The following is a 26,993-nucleotide window of genomic DNA, read 5'->3' as shown; positions in this document are numbered from 1 at the left end:
TATATTTATATATACATACAATTATACATAAATATATAAAAAGTGAGTGTTTTATAGGTAAGAGGTTGTTTAAAAAAAGAGCAAGAATGCTGACACAAACAAAACCATGAGAGAAAAGCCACCAGGCCCATCCCTCACTGTAAAACCATCAGGGAGCGTTTATTTCATCTTTCACCTGTAACCAATCATCAGAGTAAGAATTACAAGTGCATGAGCTGGACACCTCCCTCCTCCCCGCTCGCCCTCCCCCACTCACACCTTAACCGTCCAAAACCTTCTCTCTGACCTCCCACCTCACGGGCTGCCGTCTTTTTTTCCAGTGTAAATACCAGACGAGAGCCGACCGCGAGTCTGCTCCAACAAAGAAATTAACGCGTAAATGCCATGAGGGACATGTTCCGAGCAACATGTTTAAATCTCAATACACGCCAACACACTGCAACAGACACACACACATGCACAGGGACACGAGAGAGCGCGAGGCCTTTGCACACCACACGCCGACTCAAGCTGGAGCGTATGCAAGCCTGAAACCTCCCGGCCCGAATATGTGCTTTTTGTGTATAAAAAAAGATCACAAAAACCTACATAACAAACAAGAGCAGTTGTCGATTTGATTAATAAATTACAAAAATCGCATTGTGTACGTATGTGGCTGGCTCGTGCGGACTGTTTAAAACTCATTAAATAAAGTTGTATTCGGATATTAAAAAAAAAAAAAACATTGGTCTGTGTAGAGTTTCTATACATGTTGTGTTTGTAAAATGAGATGATATCAAAAACAAAAAAAAAGGGGAAATATTCTGGCTTCCATGTAATTTTTGGGGGTTGGACAGATAATTTTATGGGGAAAGAGTGATTGGGCAATGGAGATGTGTGATAAAAAAAAACTAACCCAAGTGAATGATGAAAAGGGTGAAAATATAAAAGAGAAGAAGCTCGAGAGCCTGACAATGACTACAAAGTGTTCCATTCACTGTTGTAAGTGCAATGAGCTAAATTTCCTGTTTCCCCATTGTAAAACCTTGTGTATGTTTCCGTGTATTCCTCCTGTAAATGGGTGTAGTAGACCTGGTGCATCATGCCATGTAATGTGATGAATGACAAATTATGACCTTACAATACATTTCAATCAGGAAAAATAATAAAAGAAAAATACAGAAAAAAAAACAAGTGGTTGTGTAAGCTCTTATTGCAGATCACATGATGATCACATGACTTTTAGTTTTGACAACTATTGAACTGCAGTGGAAAACAATCATGTTCTCACTTGTAGATACAATCTGTATTCTGTAATTATGTATGTGTGTATAAACATGCATGTGCGTGTATATGTGTGTGTGTATGATCTCTTAAAGTTCTGCTTTCCTTTCTCATTTCATAACTGGGATCTTTTAATATGCTAATATGACCCCGCCCCTGATCCCTGTCTCCCCTGCCTCACAGCACCTCCTGTGTGTTGAGGAGCTTTTCCAGCTACTGAGTCCCACCCACAAGTTAACAGGATTGGTTACTTAGGTTTGTGACATCACAAACTCAGGCTGTTTGAATCCATGTTTTATAGAGTAGTGTTTGTTTATTGCAGTGTTAAGGTGGAAATTCTTATTTAGATCAAAATGCCATTTATCATATCAAGGGGAAATGTTTAAATGTTTAGAAAGTTGATTTTCACCAGAGGGGGACTTAAACTTTTCATCCTGCACCATCATATGGTATGAATGCTAACACAGTACAACACGGAGGTGAGCGTCTGTTAAATATCAGCTTGCCGGTGCCGTCACAGAACTCTGTACTGTGTCGCTGGTGCAACCTAAAGTCTTAATTTCAGCACATTAGTCTTTAAGAACATCACTTTCAGCTCTGATCTCTTGTCCATGAATTTAATATGAAGTCTACAGGAGTCCAGTGGGATGAAAGACTCGGTTTAGACTGTTATTGTATTAATATATTTTCAATATTCATAAAAAAAAGAAAAAAGAATGAAACATGGTCAAAAACTGAAATTAGGATTTTATTAGTCGACATTTCCCCTGTTCATTAATCTAGCAAGTTGTCCACAGTATGGATACGCCCCCTTACAGTCCCACACCTCAAAATAAAACATCTGGTGGAATGTTCTCACCAAATAAAACTGCTTAAATACTATAAAAATAAATCAAATGCACTAAATAATATGCCATTTTGCTTGTGATTACCTCTGTGCAACACTTACATTGAAAACCACGTCATACAGTCCAAGAGGAGGATCAAAGTCAACAGGAGACATTTTCATAGACAGAAGCAACTCAAAGCAACATAAAAACTAGACCTAATGACTGAGCTTTAGTTTAGTGACCGGTGGAGTCTGAATCAGCACTGACCAATGGAACAGCTTCGTGTCATTTAACCAGTGGCAGTTAGATTACAGTCAAAACTACTGTTTGACAAAGACTCTTGTTCCTGTTGCATTTGACCAGTGCTGATTTCACTGAGTAGTGTTTGTAGAATGGACTTTCAATGACACACAAAAGAAATCATCAATGAAATAATTTGATTGTGGATTTTTACTGTGAATGTAGGAGTGTCCACCAGTCTGGCTACATTCAAACAGCACTGGCTCGTATATCTGACAGATGTTACCTCCACAGTCAAATGTACAAGTGTTACATTGGTAAATGTCCTAATGGCCTGACTACACACTGTGCTCCTCTATATAACAAATCAGTTTTGTGTTTAAGTGAAAGAGAAAAAAAAAAACATTAGAACCATTGGGATTAGCAACATAGGCAAAGGAAGAACAAAAAAGTCTGACGACAAAGATTTTTTCATAAAACCTCAAATATCAAAATACACATGAAAAAGAATAAGAAGAGAAGTGTAAACAAAAAAAGTCCAGGCACATGGAAACATGGACGTGACAAAGAAATGCAAAGTTAACTTGACCCAAGATGTGATGGAAGGAAGAGTCAAGTAGTTCAAGACGCTGTAATCATCTTATTATCTGATATATGATATATTAAGATTAACCAAGGATTGGGCGAGGCTGTCTGTCTGTCTGTCTGTCTGTCTGTCTGTGTGTGTGTCTGTGTGTGTGTGTGTGTGTGTGTGTGTGTGTGTGTGTGAGAGTGTGAGTGTGTGAGTGTGTGAGTGTGTGTGTGTGTGTGTGGGGGGGGACAGATCAGACCCATTGTTCACTTTAAGCTGCATCAGTTGCATAGAGCTGAGTTGAGAAATACATGTATATATGCATAACATCTGGTATTTAAATCACAGGGGACAAAATGCACGACAATAGCGAGAAATTTTCAAAAATAAATATCTCTGAAGATCTCATTGGGCGTCTTGGTTGGTCAGCTGATACAGGGCAGGTAGGAGAGAGGAATTAAATTCACATCATTAGATGTGGGTCACATTCTCAATCCTGTGAGATGATCATTTAAAAAACCAAAGCTATAAACTATTTGTTTCACCAGGCCAGCAGGTTATGTAAAGAATGTGTGTATTAGGTGAGTTAACAGTAGTGAAGCAGGGTTTTACATGAACAGATTCTGCTTTAACGAGAGTATTTATTATTCATGATTTGACCTGTAAATGTTATCTGAAGCTAAGGATCAGGTGTCTCCAATAACAATGTCACACTGACAGGAATGTTTGAAAACTTTTTGTTTGTCAAGTTTATATAAGTTCAGAATAAATATTAAATCAACCTCGATATTTGATTAAAATGAAAGTCATCAAGATGAAGCAACACAGCAGCTTAAATCCAAATATTGGCTGGGAGCAACATGGAGTCATGATGGTGTATCGTGTTTCTGGTGTTTAATGAGTTTTATGAGACACTGCACACAGGATGACTTTCTGTACATTGAGCTAAATATCCATTCTGCCCAGGCATGTTGTGTCCCTGTTGACTGTCCATTTTTTGTTCCAACATTCGCTGGAGGAGCCGTAGTTTCTATTCTGGTCCTGTTCAAGCTGCACATTCCACCAGGCTGTCGAGGAAACATCCATTCTCTGATCGCCATCTTGGTTTATTTCAGACATAAACCTTAAGTAGAAGGTTAACGGGAAAATGAGTGGTTACAAGAATGTTATAGGGATATAATGCATGGACAATAATAACCTCATGCTTGACCAATTTAACAAATAGAGTTTCTGTATAAGTCATTTATACATGTCATTTATATATTTAGAATTTTTGAGTGTTTGAGTCTTTAAAAGTTTCCACAAAAAAAAGGAAAAGCATCCTCAAAATCCATCTTCAGTCTAAAGAGCATTCACATCCCTGATTTCTCCGTTGACTGAGCGTCCATCCTTGTCCATTAATCCATCACTGTGGTTATTCTGCCTCACTTCATGTTACTGTTACTCATTAATGACACGTTACTAAAGGGTTTCTCAGAGGATTGTGACTCTGCCGCTGGGATTAGTCGGGAGTAAAAACTGGTTTTCTGCTCCATGCGTTGTTGGGGGGCAGAGAGGGAAAAGTTTGCTGGTCGTTGGGCAACAATAGAAACAATCTGTGGTGAAGTTAATGAAAAAAGAAAAACACCTGAAGACTCAGCAGACGTCGAGCAGGCCACAGTTTGACAGAAGTGAAGGCATTAGACTTCCAATTGGTGTCATGACGATGATGAAGGCAGTGAGATGAAGAGTAAAGGTTGGTTTGAGAAATCTTAACACTTCTATCCAACAGGCAGATGATTGCAGGTTAGTGAGGAAGAAGATGAAGGCTCTCAGTAGATGTTGGGCAGGCCTTGGTAGTTCCTACTGAAGTAGCCACCAGAATAGATCCAGTCCTGGCAGGCGGTGTACGGGTTGGTGCCCAACTGGAACCATCTGAAAGATAAACACACACAGATTAAATGTCTGCAGGGATTTACCAAGACTTTTATTTAACATTCATCTTATTGTTATTATTGCTATTAGCTTTTATCTAAAGCTTTATTCTGTTTTGTATTGTTTTCTCTTCTGTAATCACTCCAGCTACTTTGTGTTTTTCTATCTTTGTTTTTGGTTGCACCTCTTAAATGGATACATACAAATGTAATTTATTAAAAGTTGCTGATAAGTAAATTGTGTTACAATAGCTACATATTGATAGAACAGTGTTGAGTTTTTCTCATGACAAATAAACAGGAAAGCAAAAATGTTCATTCATTCATATTTCTAAAAGGTGCAGCAGCATTGCTTTCAGAGAGCATGCAAGGTCAGTTAACGTATCCCGTTTAAATAAAGGTTAATGAAGAATCATCACTTTGAAGAGACTGTCTCTTCAGCCCATGAAAACACAGTAAAAGCTTGAGCTAATCCTAAAATTACATTTCAGTTGTTCTCTGCTTATTCTTGCCTTCATCATATTCTTTTTCACATCAAACACTGACACTGTTCTCCAATGATGAAGGTTTGTATTGTTACATTAAACAACAGTGTCTGGGTGTTTCTGTAAGATGATTATTTCAATCGTACATTCGATCCTATTTTAATGAACACTGGCGAGCATAGCGTGCAAGCATATGTTCCTTACTGTGTAGACCACTCCTCTTCATTCTTGGCTCTCTCCTTCCTGGCGGATCTTTGTTTCTCCTCCAGTCTCTCCTTCTCATTACTCGCTTCATCTGTACAAACACAACCAGTCACAACCTCTCACGATCGGACCACGTAGTTTGTGGGTCAAGTAAAAGAGACACGCTAGAATATATTTATATTGTTACGGCTGTATGTGTTTCCTGTCCTGTGTCCCTGTTTTTCTCTTGTCTCTCTAGCTCCACCCTGATTAAACCAGTCATCAATGAGGTGCACCTCACCAGTGGATTGAGGTTCTTTAAAAACTCCTGTGTCAGGATCAGAAGGGAGGCTTCCAGTCTGGGGACTGCTGGGCCTCAGTCTGGGATTTTAACATTGTGTGTATTGTGTTTTTAGATGATAATAAATCCCGGGGTTCTGCTGTTTTAAAGTCAGTGGTGGTTAGTGATTTTACATGTTGTTCGCCACATAACCACATAACCGTGGGGCGTAACAATGTATATATACACACACACAAAGGTTAATTATGTTAAAGTTTATATAAAAAGGCTGTGACACTGACATCCAACAGGTGGCAGCATTGTCTTGTTATTTTTTTCTGGCTGTCTCATTGGCGTAACTTTGATACAGCAACAACACTGGAGCATTAAATTCACACTGTACTTGAACTTATGTTCATTTGTTGAAGAGAAAATCAGGTTTCTGCAGACCACAGCTGGCTGATCAAATTACCCATGTTGCCATTCTCCATAGCTCTGATGTCAGGCCTGAAGCGGCAGTCGGTGGTGGCCAAGACGGCCTCCATGCCAGGATCCAGCTCATTTAGGGACATCGCAAAGTTGGTGAAATTGTACATCTGGGGCAATAAGAGAAGGGTGATGAGTTTGTGATTATAAATGTGTATTCTGGTCATTCAGGCACATTTATCTCGTATTGATTAAATCAAAATCAAGTATTAACTTTACACAGTTAAGCAAATGTATTGACAACAACAGCTTATCAGTTAGGGAAGAAACTGAAGATTTTGTAATGACAGTTACCAATATTATTGCAGTATAGTTAACACATGCTTTAAAAGGTCAAACCTTAAGTTAAATTAATTAATAATGAGAAATATAAAAGATTTGCATCATATAAAATCATATTAAATGCAAAACTCTACTATTGAATTCCCCCTGACAGCAAAGTAGACAAACTGCTGCAAGTCTAGACTACAACGACAAATATAAACAATGATGTCAAATAATTACACTGGAAAATCCAACAGAAGGAAATAAACAGCTGTGTTTTCTCTAACATTTCTGTTTCCCTTTTTTCATTTTAACTCATTGTGAGTTTCTACTGCATTTTGTTGTCATTCACAGTGGAGTTACAGATTCTCAGATGACACACAAAGAAGTGGCGCTGGAGTGGAGGAGACATGTCAACAACTCAACCCTAAACGCCTGAAAGTCAAGTCAAAATACCATTGTTTGTTAAAAGCAGAGAGTATGGTGACAGTGGATTCTAACAGTTGTCAACTATGGCCAGAGCACTAGCAGCTCTTCTGCTGTTACAGCCCCTCCTGGAGGGCATCAATGAAATCGCCATGGTTATTAAACACTGAAGGACAGTATATCGTGAAACCATTTCATCCCTAGTTTCAGTCAGTGTGTGCTTGTGTGTGTTTATATTTCTACCGTGGCAGAGTGTGCTGGTCTGGAGTCTATCCTCCACAGCAGAGTGCTTCCCGGTACGACACACACCGTCTCCTGGACTTCTGGCATGTCATCTGCGTCATCGTTCTCCACTCCCTCCTGCGCCTCCTGGAGATAATGTACTTCATTGTAAACTGATATAATGTGATGAAACAGCAAAGTTCAGGGGCAAATGTTCAGAACACATCATTCTTTCTGTTTATCCATATACAGTTATCAGGCTATCAGGACAGCGACGCACTTTTTACAATGTTTCATTACAAATAACCAAGCAGACTAAAAGCTGGACAACTAATGGCATGAACAGTGACCTACACAAGTCTGCTGCTTCATCTGGATATGACCACACAGAACGCTATGGACATCAACAAGGAATTCAGAGAAAAAGAAAACAAATACATGGAACTAACATCAATATTGTCTTTTAATTTGTTTATATAACAACAGACACAGAAATTCAAATCTTAAGACAATAATAAATAAAGTAAACCGTTTTAGGTTAAAGTGACAAAAAGTGTAAATCCACACGTTTGGACTAGTTCTCACATTTTTCAACTTCTTGTTGTCTCCTTTCTTTTCTGACTTCTTGTGGGTCTCGTAGGCCTGAGGGTCGACACTCCACATGCACTCGGTCCACTTCCCATAGATGACACAGTGCTTCTTTTTACTGGACATAGAAGAGGATAGAGAAGATGTGAAGAAAAAAAAGAGATACAGTGAGGAAACATGAAGAGGAAAAGAGCAGGAAAAAGAAAACAATTTAGAAAATAGAGGAAGCAGTATGGGAAAGAAGAATAAAGGAGGGGAGAACAAGGAGAAGCAAGACAGATGAAACAATTAGAGAAGAAAATGAAGATGAGAAAATGTGCCCAAGCCGATGGACATAATAAGGGCAAGGAAGAGTATGACAACTTTTTGAAACTTAATACTGTTGAAATTCTTTTTGAAACTTTAGTTGATGTACCTCTTGTCCTGGATGTATCCCTCCACTTTGTGCAGCTCTTTGCCAAACATCCCACATGGCTTGAAATTCAGTACACACTTGTCTCCAGTGCTGCGGAAGATAACGGGAGAGGAGAAGAAATAGTTAATGTCTGTTACTGAGCTTTTCTGACTTATGATGATCACAATAACTGAAAACAAGATTCACTATCGTACTATTATTTTCACAATTACACTCACGATTACATATTATAACCTATTGAAAGCAAAAATGCACTCAACTCCGAATGTGACTAATCAGTGTGAAATTATTCTTTGTGCCAATTACCAGAACTAAAACTTACAGACATCATGCATGTATCATTTACATACCGGTGGTTGACTATTTCCACTGTGCCATACTGTTCTAACCAAAGTTTGCCGAGGACGACGTTGTGTACACAGCAGTGAGGATTACTCCATGTGTATGCTTCGTTGTGCCTGAGAGAAAGAAGCAGACGAGAGGAATGGTGGGAAATGTAACAATAGTAACTAAAGAAAACAAAACAAAGGTAAGAAAAGAGCCTCTCTTTCAGACTCACTTGAGTAGCTCTAGTGTGATAGTCCCTTTAGGCTCTGCCTCAACACTCTTGCCCCAGAATTTCAGTTTAGGGTAGATGGAGCCATGGAAGACAAAGTCCCCAGCCAGACTCTCTGCATGGAAGGCACTGACTGGAGGATGATGGGATACCTGCTCCGATACCAGCCGGAAACCCTGCTCCTCTCTGGACAGGATAAATGTGATGTTTAAACCAGAGACCTTTAAAAACTCAAAAAAAAATTTGAAAAAACACTTAAATTGGGCATGTGACCATACCTGGTGAGTTCATATGTCTCTCCCAGCAGAGGGTTAAAGGGTTTTCCAGTTCTGTCCCACTGTGACGCAACTGCTGACACAGCAAAAGCAGCTACTGCCTGAAGATAAACAATTACAGACCTTGTTAGTCTCTAGTGTGTGTGTCTGACATGGGCGACCTTTGAGGACAAATTCCAGACTTAAAGGGATAGTTCACCAAAAATGAAATTTCACTCATTATCTACTCACCACAATGCCGATTGAGGGGTGGGTGAAGTGTTTGAGTCCACGAAACACTTCTGGAGTCTCAGGGGTAAACAGTGTTGTAGTCAAATCCAATACAATTAAAGTAAATGGAAACCCTTCTTCATATGTAAAAAAAAAAGAAAAAAGACACAACATGCAATCCTTCTCAGAGGCACGTTCACGCTCTCGTGGACACAGGAAAATCAAACACACTCTAGTCCCAAGGGCACAGGCCGGGTGGACATTCGCATTGCTACGTCCGCTAGCATTGCCTCTTCCGGTAGTGGACTTTATGGTTAAAGCACGGTGTAAATGGCTTTGTTTCAAGTCGAATCTGAATGTGCCGGCTTGCAGACACTTTGACGACACAACACGAGCAGTATGGAGGCATGTTGTGTTTTTTTTCTGTTGCTTTATTACGTCTGATGAAGAGGTCACCTCGGTTGCAACACTGAGACAAAAGTGTTTTGTGGACTCAAACCCTTCACCAACCCCTCCATCGGCAAAGTGGTGAGTAGATAATGAGTGCATTTTCATTTTTCGGTGAACTATCCCTTTAAACCAGCCAATTGAGGACACCTTGTCAGATTGGGAAATAGTAGATTTTTGAATAAGTGGTAATGGAGGTAAAGAGCTGGGGAATGTATGAAGAGTGTGTGTGAGTGTGTGTGAGTGTGTGTGAGTGTGTGTGAGTGTGTGTGCGTGTGTGTGCGTGTGTGTGCGTGTGTGTGCGTGAGTGTGCGTGAGTGTGCGTGAGTGTGCGTGAGTGTCTGTGAGTGTGCGTGAGTGTGTGTGAGTGTGTGTGAGACGTCTGACCTGCATGCGCTCTATGGAGTCGGACAGCGAGCAGGCTCTGTTGATGAGGTAAGTGTGTTCCATGTATTCTGTGATTCTCTGTAGGAAGCTCAGAGGCTCGTTGAACACAATGGGCATCGTGATCTTGGACAGTTCCTGTGAAATGTACAGCAAAGTGTTTTAGAATAAGTTGTTAGAATTATTTTTTCTTGTCCTGCTGAATCTGGCCAATGCAAGAGAGATCTACTGCTGTCATAAACAGGACAGTGTGATAATACTATCTACAAACGGATAATTAAAAAACTGCTGACCAATTCATTTTGACATTTAACAGCTCAAAAGAAAAAGTCCATTTGTTTTATGCATGTATCGCATAATTCCAAAATGTTTATTTTTCAGCATTACATAGAGGGTCTATGTAATGCTGCAGGGTGCAGCTAAAGAAAAACCTGTTCAAATTGTTTTACTCCACTTACAAAATCCCCAAATCACACTGAGCTCAACACATGACAATAATATTCATTAGCCATGATCTAATAGATTTGTGAAAAAAGTTTCCCTGTCAAGGATACTTATTACTATTAAATCATCATGTGAAGAAAAGCAGCATTTGATCTGCTGGCCTTTACCAGTCCAATGCATTTTCTCAGGATACTCCAGATGCTAATAGTGTTTCTTGAAAACATTGGTGCAGGTAACGACGTTCTGAAATGAAAGAAAGAAAGAATGACTGGACATGAATGAAGCGCAAGCACCGCTTCCCCAATATTTGACAGTTAGTACTTGGTGTTTTCTACAATCAGATTTGACATCTAATGATGAACTAATGACCTAAAAGTAATAGCCACAAAAATCAACAACTTTCTTTCAGTGAAAACACATGGTATTGTTTTCATCTGAAAAACAAATGCCATTCCATTGCTTCATGTCTGCTGTCAGTGTCGGTGTAATGGATCAGTACAAACAGTATCTGATCAAGTATAAGGATCGGAATGAAAACCACAAAAGCTACATCTAGATTAGGAAGAAATGGTAAATGCTTGAATCAGGAAGAGGAAAACAGTTCCACCCAAGTCTGACATGTTGTTTTGATGATTGTGAGCAGATCTGTCCACAAAAACAAAAGCCAGATCTCTTTTTCACTGCTGCAATGAAATTAAAGTAATTTGGCAGCAAAAAGCCAAATCTTTTTGGCATGAGTCAACAAAGTCAGGCCCTCACTTAGACATGAAAATAACTCCTACCTTATTCTCTTTCTCGATAACTTTTAAAGACATATTATTATAATGATTTTAGCACAACCAGGTCACAATACCTAAAAACACAAACAACCTTCCTTTTTTTGCATAATGGGCCTTTTTATGTGCTACTGTAAAAGAGCTTTCCTCTAAACCTTATTATGCAACCACAACTTCAGTGAATACTTAACATGCCTTTGATATGCAGTTGTTATGGTGATACAGTGAGCTCAAGTTTTCCTTCTGCAGCCATGTTTTCATCTTATTTTTCATGTTAACAGTGCAGAGTACAGTTCAGATGTGTGCCAAAACTTCTGTACATGTAAATGAAAGATCAAATACAGAGTTATCAAGCTATCAAGCTATCAAGCTAGCAGCCTTCAAGCCTTGTCAGTAAATCTTATGACCCAGCCCAGTACTGGTTTTAGCAGGAGGCATCAAATAATCTCTGGACAAGACATGAAGCAACTACGAACACAAATATTCACACAGTGCAGGTGTAAGCGGTGCAGGAATGCAGCAGTACCTGTGTTTCTTAATGCCATTCTCCTGTGGCACAGATCCATTGTTCTTCTGACTGCTGCTGTCAGACACCAGTGCATCTTTGAAACTGGCCTCTGACACCCCTTCATATGACTCATCCGAATCCAGGCCTATGGGAGATCAAATGTGACATGAGATTACACCAGCTCACTCATCACTGTATTAAAAAGTAACAGCTAATTGTTAGAAAAAAAGAGTCTTCTGGTGAAATACAGACACATGGAGTTGGGCGATCTTGCTGGCAGTTGATTTTGTGTCACTTATTTGTTTTGTGTTCCACATTGGACAGTCACAGACAATGATTAGCATTTGCGTACTGCTTTTTATCAGGAAATTATTGCATGGGTTTGACTGGCAAATTATGTTGATTGCCTGAATGAAAAGGTTTTACATTGAACAGTTAACCTCTTCACTGACACAACAGAGGGTGTCTTTAACAACTCTTTAAACTTTCTAATTCATGGTCATGAGTCCCAAGATACGACACATACATACATTCTCTTATAACAGTTATATGAAACCATGGCATCTTTTTTTCATCTTTTTCACTTGGAATGGCTCTAAGTTTAAAGTAATATGAAGGGTAACAAGATACACAGTGTGTGACGTTTGAATACTTATTTGTGTTGATACCAGTCTACTTTTCATTTGATGACAATAAACCTGTATTAATGGGCCTGACAACAACAGCAAACCTGCATGTGACTGAGTAGGATTCAGAAGTAATTCTGGGAGGACACGCTGGTGTTGATCCATGCCTGGGTGATATTCAGAATTTGAAAGTGGCAGGTGAGCACTTAGTGTCCTGCAGGTTGGTGAACTCAAGGTGGGGCCTTAACAACAGCTTAAAAGAGACCAAATGGATTGTTATCGTTCAGCAAACACACCTTCTCAGCTGTCAGTACTATGTCAAAAGGTGCCAGGTGTGTATTCTTACGATATAAGGTCAGTCATATTACAATAGTTTGTAGGACATGGTCAGAAATTTTGGCAGAAATAGAATTTTATATTCATATTTATGTTTTCATTAGTGTATGATCACCTGAAATTTACCATTGCTGTGTTTTTATGAGTTTTGACTGAGCCCTGCATATCCTCTTCCACAGAGTGCACCATGTTTCTATAGAAACCCAGGGCAAACAAACCCAACACTGGCTCTGCATTGGGCCTTTTGTGTTTTTATGTGACCTGAAGGCATCATAGGTTCACCTACCAGCTGAAAAGTGGGGGAGATTAAGGGGATTCAGTTGGTTGATGTCTGCAATTTCACCACTAGCTGCCACTAAATCCTTCACTGGTTTTTGATGTAAGAAGAGAATATCAGATGAGATGAGAAATTTGCTCTGGCAAGCTGGATGCCACCTGATGCTGATCAGAGCTGACCCTGTGCATGCTTACTAATGAATAATATATATGACTTGGTCTGCATCTGTCTCAGATTAGTAAAGTGAACAGAATAACGACGCAAAGACAAACTCATCCACACACACTTCAACTATTTGTTCACATGGAAAAAAACACAGCCAAAGAAATAATAATAGAGACACAATAGTGACTGAACATTATAAGTGTTGCTCTCTTTTGACACAGAGCTCCACCCTGCTCTGCCCTGCCCTTCAACCCTGGAACAAATACTAATATTTAAGCTCTTAAATGAACACAATAGGGCAGGTAAGTGTAATCTCTGTGTTTGAGAAACCTGTTCATCACCATAGAAATTCATCTTCTACATCCTCTTTATTTCTCAGAGGAGGAAACATCTTCAGGATGTTTCAGGAAGTTCCAAAAGCCACATATGGATACCACACTCTCAAGACAATTTATTAAAAATCAGTCCTGTTCAAAGTTTGTCTAATTACTCTACATCCCCAACCTTTTAGACTCTTCATGCCTAATGAAACATGAGCATACATGGCATCCAATGGGTGCAGACTTAAAATTTATAAATAAAAAACATTTGGGGGATTGAGTAAATTTTAAAAAGGGAAATAAAACAAAGTATTTTCACTGCAATTTAGGTGTGAATATAACCATGAACTCACACAACTCAGGGTGATGTTGACACTGCTGTAATGACCTGAGCTCTAAATTATTGAAGTAATAATGAGACTATACGGGTAAGGTTTCATCAGACGGTATTATGCTTCCTCAGTATGATGGAGGCAAAACAGTCCATTAATTAGAAATGACAAGCAGTAAAAACACAGGCACAAGCCCTGATAGAAAAATGAGTCCAAATATAAGATACTGTCAAGAATCCAACTTATGGACATAAAACATCAAGAAATGGTGTTAAAATCCGTAGTGAGGAGATTTCTGGCATCATGTGGAGCATTTTGGTGGACAAACAGCATTGCTGATTAATGTACTGAAATAACAAGTAGATTAATTGTTGTTAATATTTATTTTCAGTCATAAATATTATGAGCAAACACTTGATTTTTAAGATTGTTGGTCAAACAAAAAAAGGAATTTGATTACATTGACTTGGGCATCTTTTTACAAACTAAACTATAATTGACAAGCTTAATAGAAAACGAAATAATCATCAATTACTTTGTGTTCAGTACCTATCCATTTTTTAACTAGCTCTAAAACCGCTATTCCCAAAATACTAAATGTATCATGTAATCAAAATGTAAATTTAAGAAAATAGATGTATTTGGACTGACATGAAAACACACACACACTCTCCCACTGAGTACCAACCTGTGACGGCGTCGTAGAACTCATCCTCATTGCTCATCTTCTAGAGTCAAAGCTGACCAGTCGTTTAAGAAAGATTGCTCAACTTCTAGCACATGTTCCTTTTGGTGGCGAACCTTCTCAGTTCCACCAGAGGGACACCTGTTGGTGGAGGTCCCTCTTAGATGTCACCACAGCAACAGCACGATATCCAGAGTTCAATATCCAGAGAAGGTCCCAAACAGTCTGATGATGATTATGGTGGACAGTTGAACCACAGAGGGGATGTTAGTGCAAATCAGTTCCTTAGTTAACTTCAGAGTTCAATTTGGATTTTTGTTCGGTGCGTGAATCAAATCAGCAACCTGTAGAGAAAACAAAACAACACATGAGGCTTGAGCTCAAACATTAAGGGTTCTACAAAACCACAGCATTGACAGAAGCTAAAGTCAGGACTGACAATAAAACTCAGAGAAAACATCATCATTTGACCAATAATATGAGTTAAATATGATTGTGAGTTATGAGTGTTATTCTATATTCTGACATTAAATCCTCAAACTTTAATTTATTACAGAAACACTTTGAGGAATTTATGTGCCAATGCTTAATTGAAATGTCTTTAAAGATAAAACATTACTACGAGTTAATTTTGTATGTCTTTGTTGTAAACATCTAGATACTGGCACCTTTATGAAGCAGCAGTTTTCAGATGATACAAAATGCTGAGGCTCATTCCAGGCCATCTAGGCTACAAGCTGAAAATCTGCTTCGTCTGTCTGAGCAACAAGCTTGTCTGTCATGGCCCACTGAGTGCAAACAGAGAGTTTTCTAGTCCAGTAGCTAAATAATTAGGGCACCACTGTCACAGGCATTCTGGGTCTTTGTTGCCTTCTGTTTGGTACATTGGCTTTTCAAAGTTTTAAACTCGTCACCCTGAATCACCTCTGATTCATCAATTCCTAAAATAGCAAGTTCAAATTTCAACATACCTATATTTGTTTTTTTAAAAGCTCAATCAACATAATGAAAAATCATTCTGAAATTCAACAAGATCACTGATTTGAAAATGTTTTAAGTTCAATGAACATGAATTAACTTTTAAGCCTCGACAGGTGAAGAAAACAGAATTGACTATCTTGCTTCCAGCTGTGATATTAACAAGTTAATGGGTCATCATTAAAACTCAAACAGCTTTTGGAAATTTACATTAAACTGTGTTGGTTGCAGATCATATTATTCACTGCTATGAGACGCTTTACTTACAGTATTATTTGGCTCAGTAACAGAGACCACTTCACCACACTCAAACAATACATTACATGATGATGCATAATGTATGCAAGCTCCTCTCACCACTGTATTTCTGCAGGCCTGACCTTAGTAGCACTACAAAGAGGCATGTAACATTTTCATCACAGTGACAAAGCCCACATGTAATTATATGAAAAAATGACTTGCACGGTGAATCATCATTTGTGGCAGAAGCTCTCAGCATGAGGCTGGACACTGTTACACAGCAGGGGTTTGCTCCCTTTCTCCCACACAGCAAGTCTAAATACAGTTTCCATCTTGAGTAACTCTGCACACCCACAATTTATGACAGAGACAAGAATTAACTTGATTTACGAATCAAGCGTGTGTCCTTATTACATATATGAAAACTTCATTCCCATTCTCAATTGTCTCCCTACCTATCACAGCTTCTGTTAGGCAGTAAGTTGCTTTACATACTGAGCATTGCATGTATATTCATGCAAATCTAAGATATGGAGAGATACCATGAATCAAATACTTGAACGTTAATATTTTGACTTAAATGTCACTGAACATCTTTAGAGTCTATATCTATTTACCATGATTCCATATCAACCATTAAATATTCGTGTCCCCATTTTCAAAATGTTTTTAGTCCTTATGAACAGTAGCTGGTTTATGGGCAATTCACAGAGTAAACTCTTTAAAAAAAACAAAAACAATGATTTACTAATTTCTAAGGTTGCACATATATTTTTTACCGGCAGTTTGAATAAATGCAGAAGACACAATTAACTAACATGCTCAATTCTGAAAATGAGGTTAAATATCTCTGGTTCCTTTCCCTCATTCTGTCTTTTTCCTAAGCACAGGTAGGGTTTTACCTTTGCCAGAGATACTGTAGGTAACACCTTCAGCACACAAATGTACTTTGTCCACAGCATCCACAAGCTGTTATTTAACAGTTAATTCAATATTCAACTCACATTTTTTCCCATCTATCTATAATTAAGTGCTTTACATAGACAAATAAAATAATAGTTAAACAATACATTTCTGAATATGTCACAAGCTCTTATACCAACCCATTTAAACAGTGATCACACAGAGTGAAGAGATCCCATTCAAAACGGGAGTCTAATGCTTATCAGGAAAGAATATCCAGCAGAGGGATCTGCACGACAAAGCTTGATATTTCCTGTAGCCTCATAATCACATAAACCAGGGCACTCCAAACAATTCATAACATTCAGAAGTGAATTTTTAAATCCAGATGGGAGGAAATGACAATTCAGAATTTTAAGCACAAAATTGGTCTCTGTAGCGGCCCGGGTTCGATTCCAGCTTGCAGCCCTTTGCTGCGTGTCGTCCCCCGCTCTGTCTCTACTTTCACCACTAACACTCTGTCCTGTCTAATAAAGCCCAAATATATAAAGAATACATATTAAAAAGATAATAGAATTAAATTGGTCTCCTTAGTCTGAGAATAAAAACACAGTGTTTCCGAACTACTAATTGCTCCCTCATAGTGTGTCTGTTGCTTGTGAGCCAAAACATGACCAAGCAATAACTGCAATTACCATTATCACGCATATCTGTGCTTCAGGACTCGATGTTACACCAATGTTCTGTGAACAATTCAATAATTTACATAAAACCAGAGGTCACTGCAACAAATACTCACTTACACAACTTGTAAATATATAACAAAGGTCCCTGACTTTAACACTGTTGTATCATATCAGGGAAGGTAAAAAAAAAAAAAAAAAAGGTGGGTCAAGGCAGAGCTATTTTATTTGTGCTTAGTTAATCATGAAAATCTTTAGGTGTTTTTTAGGTCATCGTGCAGCAGATAGTGAGATTACATTTGACTCAATTGCATCTTCTGAACAGATATGGCAGGAAGGTGTGCTGATTGCTATTCACATAGGACAATATAATATTTCGGTTGAACATTGCATCTAGGAAACAACATCAGCAGCTCTGTGTGACAGGAAGCAAGGAATGCCTACCTTAATGTCTGTGAACACAGGAAACATGGCTGAAAATCTGATTTGCATGGCCTATTACAGGCTCACCATTTTACTAATCTCTTAGGCCACACTTTACAATCGTGTTACTGTAGAACTGTAGGAGCCAAGAATAATAATGATTTACTAAACTTTCTATGTCATTTAACATCTGATACAGGCAGCATGAGCATCTGTCTAGCTGCATTCTCACAGTGAAAAGCTTTACTGAGGGGGTAAAAAGACTGAGACATTAATACTATTATTCCATTATTCATTTGATTGAATGAACACACATACTCCTTACACTGATTATTGTATGTCATCAAAAAGACAAGAAATGTGGCCTTACATGTCCTCCAGTGCAGCTCTCGTACAACCAGAAGGTATGACCCTTAATACACACAACTATGAAAGTCATATCAAGCCTCAAATAAAATGAATTTATACTGTGAAATACATTTCCCTGTAGGGAAGTCTGCCTCCGTTGTAAAGCAGCACCTATGACTGGTATAAAATCTCGCAACATAAGGCTTCCGGCAGCTATCAGCTAAAACCAAGTCCTGGAATCACCAGAAAATGTTGTATTAAACAGCATGATGCATCAAGCTACCCAGAAAGTCCCAACAGCACTGATTCAAACTCCACACTCATGTCTTCCACTGCTCTTAGTTTACAAGCCATTAAAAGGGGACCCATTGTTCAAGAGCACACAGGAGATTCCTTAGATTATGTGATGCCACAGTATGAGAGCCCCTGGTTTAACTTCATCCCCCTTTAGGTTGTCGCTGACGTTTCTAATGTTAAATAGAATCTTCTTCTTTGTGTGTCTGAAGTTGCGGAGGCACTGTTTGAAAGAAAAATGAACTATAAGAATCAGTACAGAATCTGTGTTTAGGGTTAAGAACTGAATTAGGGAGTACAGAATGAAACAGCCTTTGGAACATTAATCCAATGGTTTGTGAGATTTTTTTAACCTGTATTTTGCACAGGTACTTTTACCCCCAGTTTCCATTTTGTGCAAACGGCAAATATTGAGGGAGGGTGTTTATTCCCATAAACTTAAGGAGCAGAGCAGACCTACACTAAAGCTGCAGGGATTCAGTAGTTAAACTGAACCCAGAGCCTTGTCAGAGTATTAATATTTGTCACAAAATCACATTATTAGGAGCAAGAGGGAAAAAATGGGGATTAACTGAAACACAATTGGAATGACCAAAGCTGGCAAAGGTGGTGTTTTTTCAATGCCTCATTAAGAAATAGATTCCATCAAAACCTGCCCATGCCCTAGGTGAGTCCAGGATGGAGCAGTTACAGACAGACACACAAAAACACACACTGCTCTCCAGTTATGGTAGAAGGAAAAGTAGAAGGCTGCAGTCCTGATAATTACATTAAGTTGTTACCCTATTAAATTGAAATGTTTCTTCTCTTATGAATCTTAGAGGAATGTTTATTTGCATTCCTCTCTTAAAGTTAAACCAAACCCTTCTCCATGATGTATTACACACATTAGTATTTGTACAAACTTAAAACTGTTTCGCACTGTTTGAATTGAGAGAGAGAGAGAGAGAGAGAGAGAGAGAGAGAGAGACTTCTGATTGGCTGCAGGCTCTCAGATCATATTGCTCTCTCTCTCTCAGACGCCTGTGAGCTGTTACGTAGCCATGACATAGATGGCACCATAAACACACCACAGACACACTCCTCCAAATGATAGCTTATGGCAAATCACCCCAATCTATCACTTTATATTCCATAAGAGACATGCATATACATGTTTGTGGCATGTCAGCTGTAAAGATAAAGAAGATGAGAGTAAGAAAGAAAGGGTGACTGCATGCACTAGTGATATTGATACTATAACTAAACACACTATACTAAACACACTATACACTATAACTAAATTTTATAGAGCTAATCTACTCTACTCTTTTTTCACCAGAAATATTAAGGGCACGACTCATCAACTGAAGCTGTGATACTACAAAAAAGGTTCAGCAAAGAACAAAAGATACCTAAAATGATGTTGCTGCTTTTATAAAATATATTTTATCTTCATAAACTACAATGAAATAACACATTTTGAATAAAATTGGTAACCAATAGTTAAGATCAGTTTGCAAAATACAAAATAATAATTTTCCATTTTTTTCAAACCTTGCAAAAGAGAAAGAGAATTTCTTTTTAGATAGCTGACAATGATATGACAAGAATCAACACAAAACCAAAGTCAACTTTAACACACAGAACATGATTGATTTTTTTTTTTTTAATGAAATTTGTACATTTTAACAAATTTAAATAACTTCCAAATATTTAATCAGCAATAATAAATGCCTCCAAACTACCAAACTCTTACGGATCTCACTTTTTCATTCTGCTTCCTGAAAACAGGTTATACTAAACCAATTCTAATTGTCTTTCAGTCAAAACCTCAAAGACAAACCTGCCGATTTGAGTGTTCCATTCATAAGTCCAGTGTAGAGAGGTCTCTCTGCGCAGTCCTCTGAGGGCTGACAAAAACATCCAAAGCCACAGGGACACAGAAAGAGAGCACACGACACAGACAGAGAGAGACAAGAAGGAAATTAAGAGACAAGAACTGTTGCCATGTAAGACGGCGCATACACACGCATGCACATGTAGGCATGCACACACAAACACACACACCTCTTTCTTTCTCAGACACACCTATCTCGATCGGAGGCACACCTCTGCAGACTGTGAAAGACATACCACACGTCAATTTCACAGACAAACTGGAGGAAGCCGTGAAACAGACCAGCCTTTGATGTTACTAACAATGAACAACTTTAGAGTTAAGTGGGAAAACAATGTCATTTTCATTGCTTTAAACAAATGTAGAACTGGTAGAGTTCAGAAACCAGCTAGTGTCTCTTAAATTAGTGTCTCATGAATTCCTGCCTGGCCAGAACAACGGATCCTTTTCAACAGCAGGACTTATTTCAGGGGCCCCGTAACCTTTTAAAAGTGAAAAACCTTTTGTGCCTTTTGAATAAGGATGTAACCGTTTCCAGTTTCACAATAAACCATGGCAAAATACCCAAAACTTAATATTACCATTTCAACTCTTTTCTTAAAAAACAAGTTGGATTACAGTGCTTTGGAAAATTCAAATTAAATACTGTCCAGCTTTCACCAAAGTGAGAAACACAGGCACAACATGCAACATTGGTTAGATTGACATTAATGGAAAGATGGTGGAAAACATGGACGAGGCACACTCTTCTAACAGGACTAAGTCTTGGTGTGGTTATATTTTGGTTTCAGAGAGCTGAGGGAAACTAAATCAAAGCCGGACATATCACCATTAATTTCTATATATATATATATATATATATATATATATATATATAAAATATCCATCAATGGATTCAAAATGTATTAAAATAATATATAAAGTAAATTTAGCTCTACCTCTTTTCATGAGTTGCTCCTTTAAAACAGCATCACATCACTGTATATACTTAATCTGTAATAGGACACAGCATTACTGCCTGAAGGTATGGAAATAGAAGTACAGTACATATCACAAGTTCATTACCAAGGGAGGGTTTAAATGTCAAAAGCCCACAATTGACTTTTTATTAGAGATGTATGAAATCAAATTCACTTGACCTCCATCACAAGACTAACCTTGTACATCCATTGACTGCTGCGATCTGGAAAAAATAAGTGCTAAGATCTGCAACGTCTATTCTGGTCTGCAGTCAGAGAGACGACTTGCACCAGTGGCTACATTAACAATTGGTCAGCAAACAGAGGTACACCCAATCAAATCACAAACTGGTTGATAAATGAAGAAATTACACAACTCTCCTTATAAGAAGCACAAAAGGGTTTCAAGTTGAATTACTCGACAAAGGTTGAAAACTATGCACCATAATTGATGATTCGTTAATTGAGCAGAAAATCTAATTTTGCCTCTCTTCATCGAGTCTTGAAAAGAGACAGAATAGGAGGCAAAAAACAAGGGGCACAATTGAGATCGCACAAATATTTTCACCATTCATCAGTGAAAGAGCGACTCATGCAACATTACTTCTGTCAGCATTGGACAAGGACATCAGCCAAATCAAAGATAACACTGTCTCAGCCAAACACACAAAGACAAATTATAGTAACAGTTCAGCATCACTTGGCTCTGCCCTGCCCAGAAATCTAAGACTTATGACTATCAGCAGTAACCACTTCAGGGATTTCACCATCTCTGTGCTCAAAACTGACTTAACAAGAATCGTCATCAGATATAAATAAAAGAAAAAGACCAAGTTGCCCAAGTTAAATCTATGAATTGATTATGTATTTCTATATTTTTACAATTTCTATTTTTTCAAAGCTAAATCCATGCAGAGAGAATAATCCTTAAGACTTCATTTGCTTTGTGTTCCTGCTTATCTCTGACTGAAGTGATGATGAGCCTTTCCTCCTGCAGGAGCACAGCGAGCGCAAACCAACTGGGAATAAAAGTTTGTCTCGTTCGGGACAAGGATGCTGAGCAGCACAGTCTCACACATAACTGCTATTCAGTGTTGTGTGAGTCAGCATGTTCCTACCTGCTAGGATGATTCTTCACACAGTTTTATATATAGAAACCCGGCAAAGCATGTTGCCTCGAAACTTCTTTAATACATGTCCACCCTGCAACACAAACACCGGGACACTCCTGACTAAATGCATATCAACCACAAGCACACAAACACAAAGGAGCAAGTTCATCAACATTGTTTGTTACTAGTTCAGCTGTGAAAATCTGGTTTAGCTGGATGTTTGCAACTGTGTTGTGTTGTGGTTTGTTCTTCTGAGGATGACTAGTGTGTAAAAATATATTTAGGACTTTTTGGGGGAGTTTACCTGCTAACTGGGTTCAGCAGATAATCAAGACATCATACCTTTATTTTAAAATGATATGTATCAAACTGTTTTCACATTAAAAACATATTGTAGGTCTTTAGGCAGTGCAACTTGCCAAATGACAAAAAAGTGCTACTGAAAAGGACAATGCTGAGCCTTTCCTCAGCTCACTGACTGACCAGTGTTTGCTAATCTGCAAGTAAACGCGACTGGAACAACACAAATGGGAGAGAAATCAAGATCCACTTCTTGAAGTCTCAGTGTGGTCCTACCATAGTCCTGACCCGGAAGCTGCTTTCAGACATGCACTGAACTCCAGATAGTATACTAACGTTCTCAGGAGGCCCTGTATGTGAGAACACAAATGTCCGACTGAGTTGCTCCAGAGTCTTTTCTGCCACCTCCCTAGCAAAAACTCTGGATAATGTCGAGTGACATTGGAATCCAGCAGGAGATTCTCCACCAGTGAGTGGATGTGTTGATGACGTTGCTAACATGTGACCGATGCAAAACTGAATAAAAAAATAAAAAGAATACAAATATCTCAGGAGGAGCAATACACGAATAAGAGACACTGGTGAATATGTCAACTTGGAGAGAACAAGATTTGACAGCTTATGGTGATGTGGGCCGATGCTGTAAATGAAAATGTGATCTCTACAGCAGAATTAATACGTTACATCCTGTCTCTGCCTGCTACACCACCACTCACCTCAATAACACAGAGGTTTCTGTGAACGCATTCGACCAGAGAATCTCCTGCTGCGTTGTTCAATTGGGAAGGACAAACTCTGGAGAAAGTCCAGACCCCATTTTGTGGACATTTTCTGTGGTAAACTTTGTTGTAAAGGAAGAGCCCTTGACATGCAGACATGCACTCCCCTCACATAAACCCCCCTTTAGTGGGGAGCAGACAGGAGTTACACAGAATTATGCCGACCAACTATGAACTTTTATCCGCATTAAACAAAACACACAAGCAGGACTCAATCTATATCAGGCTCCAGAGCTGCCCGGGATAATTCAAACATTTTCTTTAGAGAATCGTGTTTTGGAATTAGCACAGCATTTTATCATACACTTATGACCACTCAATCTGACAAATACCAACAGGAAAACATCAATATTTTCATGACTTACTTTTTATCACCAATACTGACCAGAAATGAGGGCATTCTGATGTAATGGTGCATCTGTAGGAGGCTTGTTCTCAGTGTGTCCCTATTGACCAACTGCTAGCGGCCATGAGGTAATAAAAGCAGAACACAATGTCTGTGCATCAGACAGGCTCATGATTGGCTACCTGCTCTCTATTATAAATAATACATACAGTATTGTTTCTCTGTTGCCTGGATGGTTGCCTAGACTAGCTCAAACTTTGCCTTATCCCCACGTGGCAACCAACACACAGCAGATACGAGGCTCGCATAGAGATAGTCAGTGACAAAAAGTGAGTGACAAACCTATTAGCATCATTTTAATTAGATGCTTCACGACTGTGCAGTATAGACAAGATAGTAGCAAGACCCATTTAAGGTGGTACTGATTCTTCCTTATTGTAGAAATTGCATGAGGAAAAATTAGGTTTACATGTGTTACATTTCCTTGAGTGTGTCTGTGCTTCCACTACTGTGACATTCATCTCAGTTGTGTTGAAACCTGGCTTTTAGGATACGCCTTGCAAAATCTCTTTCCTGTTCCCTAAAATCTAACCACAGAACTCAAAATATATACATTGCATAATTGAAACACACCAATCTACCACTGCATGAAAACCCAGTCGGTTTGTGGCTGACTGGAGTGAACATTAAGGTCTTCCACCAAGTGGGTGATTAAAGCACCTTAGGGAGGAAGAGATGCAACAAAGTGACGTCGCACATGATGTCTCTCGTGTAATTGAGAAATACAATCTGTATATTCCTTTAATAGCCTGTTTTATAACATCAAACTATAATTTGAAATACTACTTGTAATATATTTCGGAATGGAAAAAATGAACTGTCTCATTATTCTTCAAATCTTGAAATTATGTTTTGTATGAGATATAAAATAGCTTTGATCAAACAATATTTAAAGCAAATACAGCATCCTGTACATTATAGAATCAAGGTCTGCACTTTTTTAAATGCTTTATAATTGCTGAGAACATTTAGCTCATACAATATCTAAAATAATGACAAATTAATAAGAAAAACAACCAAAAGTTGCCAAAAAATTTCTTAAAATTAAGAAAACAAGTAAATTGTCTGATCAGTCAATCCAATGTTTGGATAAGAACTGATTTGATGTGATCTGATCTGTGATTTATTTCATAATGTTGAAAGAATATAAAACATTAAGTGTTAAGGTAAATTGTTAAATCCTGAATCCTTAAAGAGGATTAATTGTCTATGTCAGTTCCGAAGACATGTCTCAATAACTTGTCTGCATTGCTGTCTATTAATATTTGAATGATCCTAAGTGGCAGTCAAAACATTTTCAAAACACTAAACAAGATAATAGTCGGTGTCTAAACAGACCCTCGACCTTAGTGTAAGCACTTTATTCAGGCATCATCAGCATGAGGGGTCAGGAGTGCACTGTCAGCCTACATCTGTCAGGAGAACCCAATAACCAATTATTTGACTTTGTCAGTGTAACACCTCCAGGTCACGAAACCTTGAAAAGACAACGCTTTGCTTAGTCCCTTCTGTGAACTGGGTGTAGATGAGGATGGAGGCAAACAGCCAGAAGAACATTTCCCTTGTTTGCCTAAGCAGTTTTACGCAATAGGAGGTGACTGACCTCCACCCTGCTCCACGAAGTTTCACACACTTCTCTCCTTACTTATGTGTGTTTTTCTTTTTTGCTCTTTAGTCGTCTCCCTTTCATTTCTCACATTTGTAGTCAGAGTAGTAATAACAGTCGTACCGCTGTCATACCAGGCAACTTGTGGGGATCGCTCACTTATTCACTGGAAAAAGCCTCAAGATGAACGGTAGTAAAAGACGAATATATCACTCTAATGTGGAGCTGTGTGGTGTCACTGACTCTCCGCTAAACTTAGCTAAGTGCCAAAGACAAGGCTAACGTCCACTGTGTGATGGCTAACGTTAGCGCGCACAATCTAGCTTAGCAACTTATAACTCGAGTCCCCTCAGCTTCAGTCTACACGAGAGGAGGAGGCTGAATAGAACCAAGCAGGAGGTGTTTGTCCGGACACACCGAGCCGACAGGGCTAACTGGCAGCGGGGAGCTCTTTGACAGCTGGCATCAACGTTAACGGGCGGGCTACAGAAAAAGGTGGCTAACCAGCACAGCTAACAACCTTGTTAGTTTAAAAAGAACAGCAAAGCAACACCTGCTGGTGGAGAAAGCACAAGAGGGGCGCGCGGACAGAGCAGTAGAAGGAGCCTGGTCCTACCTGAGCGGGGTGTCTGCTGCCTGGACGTTTAAACGTCAACAGACGTGGGCAGGGATCCACTGGGCAGCTTTGGACTGACACAGAGGCGGAAGTGGCTGGTAGAGGGGGCGTGATGAAGGACATGGTCTGCAGCCAATCAGGTGTCACACAGGGAACTCCTGACCAATAACAATAGAGGTTGTAAAGTATGGCTAATGTCAACTAACATGCAGAACTGCCTTTGTTTTTGACTTTGTTGTTTTAAATTATGCTCCACATCTTTTAAACCAATTTATAATAAATCACACCCTTTTTTTATTGTCATTATTAATTGCTTCTTTTATTAAGATATATATATAATCATATAGATCAGTTCTATTTATTTGCCCTCTCTTGTATTTCAAAACTTTTGTTTGTGCCCCAGGTACAAATATAAACTCAGATGGATTTTGTAACATACCTGTAAAGTATCCACTAAAAACCACGCCCTGATGGTTTCGATGTCCAGACGTCGCCTCATTATCTCCTTAAGAAGATTAACTGAACATGATAAGAATGACTGGAATTCATGTCTGTGCCCCGGAGGGCTATGTTTATGTATCACGAAGAATCAGCCATTTATTCTAATTATGTAGTTAGTTAGTAAGGAAATTCACATGCTGGACAGTAACTTAGAGACAGAAAATGTAACAGTTTTCAGCATCACTGCTCTTATTTGGCCTTTTGATAGTTGGTGTTCATTCATGCGACATCAACTAGACTGGAGTGTATTATCTCTCTAATCAATAATGTAGCCTGTGAGTCATTGATATGTGTGACACACCTCACTGCTTGCTCAGGGAGGAGAACAGGCATGACAAAGAATGAGGAATACGGTCTACATCGACAGTGAGCCATCACCAATACATTCTTAGTCTTCTATGTGTATGTCCTTGTGTTTGTGGGTTACTAACTTAGGACTGTGTGTATTGGTTTGTCATG

The 26,993-nt window shown here is 38.8% G+C and overlaps 1 protein-coding gene across 3 annotated transcripts; it reads right to left on the bottom strand.

The window, feature by feature from the left end:
* Positions 1 to 1,998: 1,998 nt before the first annotated feature.
* LOC109630924 (oxysterol-binding protein-related protein 2-like) lies at positions 1,999 to 26,170 on the bottom strand. 3 transcript variants are annotated; one of them, XM_069526214.1, is made up of 15 exons: positions 26,034 to 26,125; positions 22,333 to 22,417; positions 14,511 to 14,851; positions 11,785 to 11,911; positions 10,650 to 10,725; positions 10,042 to 10,176; positions 9,001 to 9,098; positions 8,726 to 8,908; positions 8,517 to 8,624; positions 8,167 to 8,256; positions 7,749 to 7,869; positions 7,185 to 7,310; positions 6,238 to 6,361; positions 5,507 to 5,597; positions 1,999 to 4,818 (listed from the first exon to the last, which is right to left on the bottom strand). In XM_069526214.1, the coding sequence occupies exons 3-15, from the start codon at positions 14,545 to 14,547 to the stop codon at positions 4,716 to 4,718; spliced, it is 1,419 nt and encodes a 472-aa protein (XP_069382315.1). In that variant the 5' UTR covers positions 14,548 to 14,851; positions 22,333 to 22,417; positions 26,034 to 26,125; the 3' UTR covers positions 1,999 to 4,715. The 3 variants fall into 3 exon arrangements, with proteins under 3 accessions (XP_069382315.1, XP_019945007.1, XP_069382314.1); XM_020089448.2 differs by lacking the exon at positions 22,333 to 22,417 and having other exon boundaries at positions 26,034 to 26,170; XM_069526213.1 differs by lacking the exons at positions 22,333 to 22,417; positions 26,034 to 26,125 and adding an exon at positions 20,202 to 20,274.
* Between the last annotated feature and the right edge of the window lie 823 nt (positions 26,171 to 26,993).

Source organism: Paralichthys olivaceus, chromosome 6 (assembly GCF_024713975.1).
Source record: "Paralichthys olivaceus isolate ysfri-2021 chromosome 6, ASM2471397v2, whole genome shotgun sequence".
NCBI lineage: Eukaryota > Metazoa > Chordata > Actinopteri > Pleuronectiformes > Paralichthyidae > Paralichthys > Paralichthys olivaceus.
Note: the sequence above shows the minus strand (reverse complement) of the source record. Positions and strands in the feature narration are given on the sequence as shown.